Raw genomic sequence first — 11,253 nt, 5'->3', positions numbered from 1 at the left:
TTATAATTATGTTATGTGTGGGAGACAAAGGAACATGGCCAACTTCTTTGCAGTGGTCAGGAGTGGAGGACAGGACAAGGGGAAACAGCCATAAACTTGAGCATAGGAAGTTCCACACAAATGTGCATAAGAACTTCTTCACGGTGAGGGTGAGGGAGCACTGGAACAGGCTGCCTGGGGAGGTTGTGGAGTCTCCTTCTCTGGAGACGTTCAAGACCTGCCTGGACGCCTACCTGTGCAACCTGCTGTAAGGAGCCTGCTTTGGCAGTGGGGTTGGACTCAATGATCTCTAGAGGTCCCTTCCAGCCCCTACAGTTCTGTGTTTCTGTGATTCTGTGAGAAGGGAATTGGTTTCCCTCTTCACATTGCATGAAGCTGAATGCATGAAATTTTGCTTTAGCAGCCAGGACATGATTTATGGAAAAAGAACAAAAGGAAGGACGAAAGAAAGAAAAAGTACACAAACCCTCTGATTCTCATCAGTTTGGGCTAAAATGAATTTTGGCTGAACTTTGTATTGCATTCTTCCACCCACTGCGTATCCCAGTCAGAACACTGCATTCCCCCTGGTCAGGGAAATAACTAAAGAAAGTTACACAGAAAGAAACTGGGGGGTCAATGATAAATAGGGTGGAAAGATATGGAGAGAGATGGAAAGTCTCTCAGGAATACCCATGAGATTCTGATGATGAGGAAAGGACATCAAACTGCCTGTGGGAAGAGAGCTTCCAGCCTAACTGGATCCAGAACTACCTTATTTAAATAGAAATAGTTTAAACTGGGCCCTACTATGACTGAGGAAGCGAGGATGTGGCTCTGGGCAGCCTGGTCTAGTGCTTGGCAACCCTGCCCACAGCAAGGGGGTTGAAACTAGATGATCTTTAAGGTCCTTTTCAACCCAGGCCATGTGTCAAAGCTTCTATAAAAAGATATCTGGAGTCCCAAGTCATTTAGAGTGGGAAAGTCACAGAGGTTGGTCTTGTAGTTGTCTTGACAAAAGAGGGCATAAATATGACATCTACAGAGAAGAGTCCTGAAATCGATGGAAAGAAAGGACTCAGTGGGGGTGATTTCAGTGAAACCATTGTGTCAGAGATTGATGGAGCAGAGAAGGAAGGCAGGAGCTGCAGAGCTTCTGTCATGAAAGAGGTATTTCTGCTTTTAGGGTATTTAGCAGAGTAAACTTGAAAATGCAAGGATGTGGAGAAGGCTGAATTGTTTGAAATACCCATACTGGTGCTAATTGTAAAGTGTAAGCTGTGCTGAGAGCTCAGGGGAGTAATGTTCAAGTTGTTAGTGTGCCTGAAATGTAGTCTTCTGGCAGTCAGGTGGCTGCTTGCAATTTTTGTCTGCTGAACCTGACAAGAAATGCCCGATGCTGGAAAAGAGCAGAAAGAAAACACTAATTCACCTTAAAATAATAGAGCAAGCTCCAGAGATAAAATAAACCATCCTAGATCAAAATTAATTTCCTAAATAGGTATCCTAAATCCTTTGTGCCGCCCACAAGTAAGGTGTGGTTGTTTGACAAAAATTCCATTTGCAGTCTGAGGTTCCTCTGTGTTTAATTTGGCCATATTTTTGAGGAATATGTGGTAATATCAGGCACTCAAGTAGCTTCATTCGGACAGATGGCCAGAGAGATACATCAAGGATGATGTAGACATAGTCTGCCAGGAGGCAGAGAGATGAGCAAAACGCTCTTTTCCAGTCCAGTATTTCCATGAGTCTAGGTCTAAATTCATTTATAAGGTTTCCAGATTAAATAAAAATATTAAATGCCTCTACTGCTGAACAGGGTTAAGCCTAGGCATGAAACCGTGCCTGCAGAAGGAATGATGTTAATATGTACCATTTTGACCCTTCCTCTTCCTCTAAACTTTTTTAAATTTTATATTTATTTTAATGGAAAGAAAGTGAAAAAGAGGTGCAGGCTGGCAGGAAGTTCTGTTCAGAGCATTAGTGGCAAGATGGTGAAGTATTTGGGGCAAACTTTAATTGTGTCATTTAAAAACACAAAGGCAAATAAAAATACACAGCAAGAAGTCTGATAACTGGTGTCTCAAAATATTACATGAACTGCTGGGCTAACAAACAAAAATGCAAAGAAAAGGAGATATTGCAGCTACATCTCAGCTCAAGATATCTTTATTTCCTTTGTTATACTTAATAGCTCCTTGAAAATGTTCTGTGTGCGCTGTTGGAAAAACTAGGTACTGTCATTTCAAGTTTGGCCTATATGTCTTAGAAGACAGCTAGAGCCTGAAAGAGAATACAGAATTAAAAGCTGTAAATAAATACAATGGGGATAATTATTTTTCAAGTGTTCTTTGGAGTTTGTATGACTCAAATGTTCCAGAAATTGAGTGATGCTGGAAATTAAATTAATCAGAAGCCCTCTAGGAAAATAAAAAAGCAAAACCAACAACTTGCTTTTAATAATCTGCATCCAAAAGAAAAAATAATTCACAAAACATGAAAATATGTACCAAAGAGTCAAATGAATAGTTGTGTCTCTTTCCTGTGGGGCAGGTGAGGGGGCAAGTTTGCTTTGTTTCAAGAGCATGCATGATAAAGTTTCACTAAAGCGGGGGTTAATGGGTTATGACCTAGCTTCAAGGACAGGAGAATATTCCAATAGAGGTTTGGCTTTTTCTTTTTGGTGAGTCTGCTCTGCTTCTCTTTCCTGTTTACAGAAATAACAAGGGTTTTAGCTTTTAAAATCTTGCCTCTCCAGAGAGAGAAATTCATGTTTTCTCCTGAATTGTCCTTTTGATGGGAGAGTCGGGTCTTTTTATACAAATAAAATTAAGAGGTGATGAGGAGTGTCCCTCTCAACCCTCTCTCCATTTTTAGTGTCACTTTCAGAGTGGTGGTTTTGGCCCCAGCCAAGCAGGAAGTGTGGGGTCCCCACCCAGCTATATTTCATTGCTCTTTCAAGCTATCATAGCTGTTTGGCATGAATGCACCTGCTCCTAGATCAAGCCATAAGGTCTGGGTCCTTTTCTCTGGACATTAGAACATCAGCAGTAGGACTTTCTGATTTTGAGCTTCTTTGAGGTAGGTGTAGTGATTCTGGCTAGTGGGGAAATAATGATACCAGGATGGAGTCAGCCTAACTTATTTTAGATGTCTTCTCCAGGATAGCATGAAGCACATTTAATGCCTGATTTAGTGGCTGGCAACCCTGCCCATGGCAGGAGAGTTGGAACTTGATGATCTTTGAGGTCCCTTCCAACCCAAGACATTCTACCATTTTATGACATCCTACAAGTACTTAAACCTCTTTAATGGATAAGATGGGAGCTGGAGTGATGAGCACTACAGTTGTCTGCATATATTCATGTGGATGTAACAGAGAAGCCCAAGTTTCCCAGCCTGTTTATCCCTACCAACGTGCAGTTGCTGCATGACTTCCCATTATGGCATTCCTACTTCGTGCAGTTCCCTGCATCTGCAGATCCGCAGGGTTAGTTGGGTCAGGAAATGGATCCAGCTGCAAACTCACTTGTCAAGTACAGAAAAAGAGAAGGGCCACTTTTAGAGAAACCTGGTCCCTGGTCCCATACCCTACACAGATAGCTGAAAGAGTGTTGGAGGAAGTATGAGAACCTGCACTCTGAGATGGGGTGGAAAGCTGTACACACCCTGTGTTTAGGTGCATTTACTACAATTGTTAAGTGGCAACCTAAGGATAAGAAAGCACAAACTTCCTGTTTTTAAGGTCCATCTGGACAAGTATCTGCTTCAAGTGTTGTAGATCCCATCCTAGAATCTGTGGATGACCATTGGCACTACTAGCATCCTCCTGTTTTCTGTGATTTCCCCAGATGGATGAAAACCAACCTTTAAACAGCTATAAATCTGTTCACCCACATTAACTCCACCTTAGCTAAATCACTTCTAAGGTCTGAAAATAGACCTGAGGCTCCTGTCTTGACTTGTGCACAACAAATGCAACAGGAGGAAACCACATGAGTTCAGTAGTGTCCAAACAGCCATGTCTGAATGCTATATATAGGAGACTAGTCACTGATACACTCAGCTTGCTCTAAATACAGTATCACAAGATGGCCCACAGACATTTAAGGGGAAATCCCCCATTCCCGTGCCTGCCGTGGGCCCCAGAAAAATCTAGAAGCCTCATTTCTAAATGGCAGAATAAATGCTCAGCCTGATTCTACTGTGTCTGCAAACCATCGGGAAGGGTTCTCCTGGAGAGCATCACCTCTATGCTGAAATCAAGTTGTTCCATGAAGTTTTGGGAGGCTTGTTAGTTGCCAAGAGTCTGCTACTGTACCAGCTCAATTAGAGACTGATACCTCTGCCTTCTCTTGTCCTCTCCCTCCACTACCTTTGTGAGCCTGGCTGCAAATGGAGTGGCTGACTTTGGAGAGAAGGGAAATTCAACATCTACACAAATTCCCCTCCCTTTCCTCCTCCTCCCCTGACCCACACCATTGTAAAAGAAAAGTGTGAGAAGCTCTGAGTGCCACCCAGAGGGTTTCTGAACTTCTTCCTTTACAAACAGGCTGTTTTTATCTCCACTGAAATAACAGGTGGTACAGGCACCCAAAACAAAATTCAGTTGGAGGAGTTAGTTATTTTCTCAGGAAGAGTGATGGTGCAATGGTACAGGCTGCCCAGGGAGGTGGTGGAGTCACTGTCCTTGGAGGTGTTCAAGAAAAGAGCAGATGTGGCACTGAGGGACATAGTTTAGTGGGCATGGTGGGGTGGGTTGACAGTTGCACTAGATGCTCTTAGTGGTCTTTTCCAACCCTAACGATTCTACAATTCTGTATGCCTGTTCCTGGTTGTACACATGGGCTGTGGGATATCAGGAGTCAGGGGACAGAAGCAGAGACCCTAGCCATCAGTGTTGGTATCCAATCTTGTATCACTCATATGGACACTTCTTGAAAGCTGCAAGAAGACCACGAGGTGTATTAAGTCATACTGATGTTCAGGTCTCCACCATCCATACAAACAGATCTTTGCAGGGTAAGGATCTGTTTTTTTGGTTGGAAGATGCCTGTCAGGAGTTGGGGGAAAGTTCATACCCTTCATCTGTCTTTCCTGGTTTCTTTCTCTCTTGGGGATACTGATCCCCAGATAATGAATTGATTTGGTATGCACAGCTTTGCCTCAGAAAGAGTAAAGAGCTGAAATTATACCCTCTGACATATAGAAAATGAGAGTGTGACAACATTAGGAAACCAACTTCTCAAATGTGGAAATATTTCCCTTTCTCTTTCAGTTGGTCCTCATTCAGTAAATTGCCATCTGTTTTCTGCATCACATGTGCATCCATTTTCATTCAGTGAAACACAGAAGCATCAATCCTTCTATAAGCGGTTGTCTTCAGTACAGTTCTGCTGACTTTGAGCAGCAGCTCAGTTCTTCCTCTCTCCTTAACCACAATTAATTGAGGATATTAAGGACTTTATTACTTCCTAATATCATCCAGGAAGGATTTCCATATGTTGGATTGTTCTCCAGAGTGAGCATAACTCCCTTATGCCAATGAAGGAGGGTGTATGCTGAAAATCAAATAAGCTGCATTTGGTTTTTTATTGGAGGAGAGGTTGCAGGTGGCCCTTTATTAAAGGATGCATTTCATCCTTAATTTTCAGATACCTTAGAGTATCCTCCTTTCCACTGGGAAGTTAAGCAGACACTCTCTATACCTACTGCAGCTGTTTCTAGTGTTAAATTAAACTGCTGCTATTACAGTGAGCTGTTGCTGGAGCTGAGTGTGTCATTCCTTAATTGTTTATGGCAGTGGATTTGAGCCAAGTAGCATTTCTGTAGTGGCAAATGCTGGAGAGATGACCTGGAAAACAGATGTTTGGCCCAAAGCCAAGGAGGTTTCAGGAAAGACAACGAGAGAGGAGCAGGAAGCTGATTATCTGTCTGATTTATTAGGCAGAGTGAAGAAATTAACTCCAGGGCAGAGCACTCACACAAGGCTGGTACAACACTAAATTCTGGGTTTAGCCAGGTTTTAGCCAGCTTTTGCAAGGCTTGTATGAGCAGCTGTTGGTTTCCTAGAGCTAGCACTGAGTGAGCCAAACCTACATGCTTTGCAGCTGGGAGGAAATGCTTGCCTGTTTCACGGTGGCTACTGCACATCTCATGTAATATAGCCTAGTTTGTGTGAAATCCTAACACAACTCTTGCAGATCTGATACAGTGCAATGGAATTTTTGAAAGTTTTAATGGCTTGGGAAACATGATCAAAAATACATCTCTGCAATGGAAGCGTTACATGTGAACTGATTGTACCCAGTCAGCACCCTTTGCTCTCAAAGATGAAAATGAGATTCAGCATACACAAAAGAGGGATCTAAAATGAGTCCAATTCACCATCTGGGTGCCAGTTTCTCTCTGTTCCTTTGTCAGGAGGCCAGATAACTGTTCACATGGAGACACCATTGCCATGGACATCTAGGATTAAGTGAGATCTTTCCCACCTATGGTTTCACAGAATTGCAGATGATTTGAGACTGGAACAGAGCTCTGAGGGTCATCTTGTCCAACACCGGTGCACAGGCAGAGCCTCCTGGACACTGTAGCCCAGGACCACGTCTGAACAACTATTGAGTATCTCTAAGGTTGGAAGAGAAACCAGAATCTCTTCAGGAACCTGTTCAAGACGTGCCTGAGTACAGAACCAACATGACATATTGCACTGGGAGGCTGGGTTTTAAATGTCACTATTTAGGGACCAGATCCACAGATCTGAACATGTACTACGTAGCACATCTAAACTTCAGTTTTTGTAGTGATTGTATTAGTATTTGGTAGGACAAGGTGTCTTCACGATTTTAACTACACTGTAATTACATTTACTTCATGGAAATTTGTTGAATACGAGGCTAAAAGTTTTAACCCTTATTTCGTTTCCCTAGTACTTGGTCCAATAGCCAAGCGTATAAGTGCCAAGGAGTAATCAAAAAACCTTTGGCTTCCTTTATTAATGCTAGTGTTCTGAGATGCCCAACATATTGACTAGTAATTCTGATGCAACATATTGACTAGTAATTCTGATGAACACCCTGAGTTTTCAAGGTGAGCTTTATAAGTCTTTTGCAAGTCCTGACCAGCACTTCCTCCTGGTCCCACCAATGGAACAACAGATTCATAAAACCAAGGGTATGGGAACTGGGGAACTGAAAGAGGATATGCCATCTTCTGTTGGCCAGCAGTCACTAGAAATGTTAGCAGAGCATGGGAAGAGGCAGAGAAAACGCATCTCCTTGCACACATAAAGGCATTATGCAGGTGTCTGGATTTCCCTCCTGCTGCTGGAGACCCCTTGATTTGGTTTTCCTTTTGCCTTTAGACTAAGTAGGCTTCTTATTTTTTGAAACAAAGGAAATGGCTAAATAATTGCAGAAAATGAACATGTATGTACACACATGTATATATATATGTATGTATATTCCTGTTCTAGAGACTTTTTCCAACCTAATTTTATCAGATTTCTGTGCTTCTGTCAATCCAGGCAGAAATGTGTAAGTGTAGAGTCTTGCACCTAGGGAGGAACAACCACATGAACCAGTACAGGTTGGGGAATGACCTGCTGGAGAGGAGCTCTGCAGAGAGGGACCTAGGGGTCCTGGTGGACAACAGGTTGGCCACGAACCAGCAGTGTGCCCTGCTGGCCAAGAAGGCCAATGGCAACCTGGAGTGCATTAAAAGGAGCATGGCCAGCAGGTCGAGGGAGGTGATCCTCCCCCTCTACTCTACTATCCTCCCTGGTCAGGCCTCACCTGGAGTACCGTGTCCAGTTCTGGGCTCCCCAGTAGAAAAAAGACAGGGATCTCCTGGAAAGAGTCTAGCGGAGGGCCACAAGGATGACAAAGGGCCTGCAGCATCTTTCCTATGAGGAAAGGAAAGGCTGGGTGACCTGGGTCTGTTCAGCCTTGAGAAAAGAAGACTCAGAGGGGATCTTATTAATGTTTATAATTATGTTATGTGTGGGAGACAAAGGAACATGGCCAACTTCTTTGCAGTGGTCAGGAGTGGAGGACAGGACAAGGGGAAACAGCCATAAATTTGAGCATAGGAAGTTCCGCACCAATATGCGAAGGAACTTCTTCACGGTGAGGGTGAGGGAGCACTGGAACAGGCTGCCTGGGGAGGTTGTGGAGTCTCCTTCTCTGGGGATGTTCAAGACCCACCTGGATGCTACCTGTGCAACCTGCTGTAGGGAGCCTGCTTTGGCAGTGGGGTTGGACTCAATGATCTCTAGAGGTTCCTTCCAACCCCTACAATTCTGTGATTCTGTGAAATTTCAGCCTTTATGCCATGGACTATTCATAGTCCATTTATTGTACTACTGTGCAGTGTCACAAATGTCCCTCCTCATAGAGCTACCTGTACTTGAATATCTAAATTAAAGTGTCTTCCAGAGAAAGTTCATCAGGCACTTGGTTAATGTGTGTCTGCGATACTCTTCAGAGAGATCATGTGGGAAGGAGAATCTTCATGTGTTGTTAGTACATGGATTGTCCTTGTGTAAGGTAAAAAAAATAGGGAACCACCTGCAAAGCCTCCCCTTCTCAAATTGTTGTCAGAGAATAACTACAGTTTGCTGCAGACACCTGTTTGCAAAAGTCTCAGAAAGTGTGGCAGTTAGAGTGCTCAACGCTTGTGATTATTCAGGACAGAATAGTTGGTGGTTCAGTCCCAGTGCTAACTGTAGCTCTTTGTCTTCATTTTATAAAACAGGAATAAGGAGAAGATCTCATCATATCCAAGAGGCAAGTGAAACAAAAACCTGCTGAGACTTGGCCATGCACTAACACAAAGTTCATAGAATCATAGAATCATTTTGAGTTGGAAGGGACCATTCAGGGTAATTTAGTCCAACATGCCTTCAATGAACAGGGACATCTATGGCTAAGAAGTTGTTCTGACTTTTACTGTTGCCCTGGACTTTTGCATTGGCACTGATGGAAACTCATCACTCCGCACTGCTAGGTAAGAGAGAAGACACTCAAGGAAAAGACTACATCTTGTTTTCTCAAGTTTTCCTCTCTCCTTGATGGTCCTGTCTCCTGTCTCTCCGAACAGAGAGTCGAAGATTTAAAGTCAGCCAAGCTAGAGGAACTCTTACCCTCATTCTTTCATCCGAGAAAATCCTTTCCATGTTGTCCTCAACTGTGATGACCAGAGAAGCCTCTCTAACCAAAGACTGAATCTATATATCAGTAAATACCATATACAGGTAAGAAAACATCATTCCCAGCAATGAATGTTGATTGTCTGATATGTGAGGCTAGAGAAGCTATCCTTGGGATGGAGCATCTCATATGTAAAAGGCAGAAGGGGCTTGGGCTGCATGTCACTCCACATATTGTTCAATTTTTTACTGTTGTAGCTGAACAAAATATTTGGCAGGTAACAGCTGCTGGTAGTTTATTTAACTTTGGCGGTCCAAAGCATGGACATCTACAGTGAAGTTCAAAGCGTCCCTTGCACTCCACTGGCTGGAAGGGGAGCCGAGAATAACGTGCTTAGAAGTTTACACAGAAGTTGAGTGGTAAATGCTCATCCTTGGGTCCAGATGGCACAAAGATGACCAACATCTACAGCAGTTAGTTATTGCTGGATTCATTAAATCTTCTCAGTGGAAGCTCTCAAAGAGCCTGCAGAGAAGACCAACCCAAAGGCTTTGTGTTTCCTGGCATCTTGCTTTTATGTCTTTCTGTTTATAGCTGCGCCTAAAATTATCCTGAGATCCCTTTTTTTTTTTTTTTTTTGCTCCACCTTCCACACAGTATGGTTCATACGAGCTGAATTTTCTCTTTATAGCTTCACTAATGAATATGGGTCAGCACCCAGGCAGTTGGAAGCCTAGGGTTATTTCCATGCTGTATATAAATAGTATGCAGTTATTTCACGGTTTCATGTTCAACTTTCAGGCTTCCAACAGCCTTATATTCCCCAAACCCTTTCTATTCACATAGCATACAGCTTCATGAATGCATGACTCAACGTAAATTACAGCAAAGGTTACCCCAGCCAAGAAAGCCCTGATTTGGCTTCTGTGTATTGTTCTAATTTCTGACAGCTGATGTCGAGTCACTAGTCCTCAGAGCTGCTATCGTGGGTCTTCCCAGGCTTGCGATGAGTTCAGCTCTGTGCTTACGCTGACAGACACATTACATTACACTGCGCACATTCAGCAGCACTTGGTCAGTCTGTCATCTCGTGGGACAGTGGAGGAAGTCAGAGAGTCTTCAGCTGGATGGATAACTAACGGCTGGTGTACTCCTGGCTGGGGGAGATAAGAGGCTGGTTTAAAACCAAGTGAATTTTTAGACTCTTCCCAAATATTGCCTTGTCTTTTGTTTGACACAGGACTTGTCATGTCTCCCTTCCTGCGTATTGGTTTATCCAACTATGACAGTGGCCCTTACCTGCCATCCCAAGGGGAGGTGATTAACCCTTACTGTGCTGTGATAGTTAAAGAAGCCGTGGAGTCAGGTAAGTGGGGAGTTTTTAAATGTGCATGTGAGCTTTTGTAGAAAACGTGTGCCTTACTGTGCCATTACTGGTGTGTGGGAAGCACATGGTAGATCTTTGTAAGGGTTTATGAAGTGCTTTTTGTGGCTATACACAGGGCAAGGTTGGATTCAGCACTGTGTGCAAGAAAATCTGATTTTAAGATGGTCCTTAACGAAGTCTCTGTCTTCAGTGCAAGAGTTTTATCAACTGGGTTGAGTCCCAGCATGTGACACAGCTGATGAGCTGTGCTGTACTCAGCTTCACTTTTGTACAAGCAGCTGTTGTTGTTTTGTCAGTTGGGATTTCAGACAGATAAAATCTGGGTGTCCTAGAAATATCCTGGAAGAGCTGTCCTTATTTATTACATTTTCTGAGGAACTGACAGACCCAACGTCTTCCACCATTAAATAAAAGCTCTCAAACATCCCCAGACTTTGCAGAGAGAGTTAATGTCTCTGTGTAATTGATGTGCTCCCTGAAATATTTGAAGCTGAAACCTTATACTAAGCTATTTTTTCTGTCTGGATATACAGATTGTTATGCACTTTTCATAATTGAGCAGTGCTGATACATCCTCCTTGGGAAAAGATTTCTTACATGTCTTATGCGTGTCTTAGTCTTATGCATAGTCTTATACATAGTCTTAGTGAGAGGATGAAATGTTCTTTACTTCTGCTTTTCAACAGCCATGGACATCAAGACCTTCAGTGTTAGGGAATTTCTTATGCTGGCTGT

At 43.1% G+C, this 11,253-nt stretch overlaps 1 protein-coding gene across 3 annotated transcripts in view; it reads left to right on the top strand.

Annotated features, from left to right (window-relative positions):
- Nucleotides 1-11,253, top strand: part of PRKCQ (protein kinase C theta) — a 59,722-nt gene that overhangs the window by 9,759 nt on the left and 38,710 nt on the right. For 2 of the 3 annotated variants that reach the window (XM_021384333.1, XM_021384334.1), the window contains exons 2-4: nt 8,737-8,988; nt 9,082-9,235; nt 10,372-10,497. In XM_021384333.1, the coding sequence (XP_021240008.1) occupies nt 10,380-10,497 (118 nt within the window). In that variant the 5' untranslated portion in view covers nt 8,737-8,988; nt 9,082-9,235; nt 10,372-10,379. Of the gene's footprint in view, nt 1-8,736; nt 8,989-9,081; nt 9,236-10,367; nt 10,498-11,253 lie in introns of those variants that run through there. The other variant, XM_021384335.1, reaches the window with a different exon arrangement.

The sequence above is a fragment of the Numida meleagris genome, chromosome 1, assembly GCF_002078875.1.
Source record: "Numida meleagris isolate 19003 breed g44 Domestic line chromosome 1, NumMel1.0, whole genome shotgun sequence".
Lineage (NCBI taxonomy): Eukaryota > Metazoa > Chordata > Aves > Galliformes > Numididae > Numida > Numida meleagris.
Note: the sequence above shows the minus strand (reverse complement) of the source record. Positions and strands in the feature narration are given on the sequence as shown.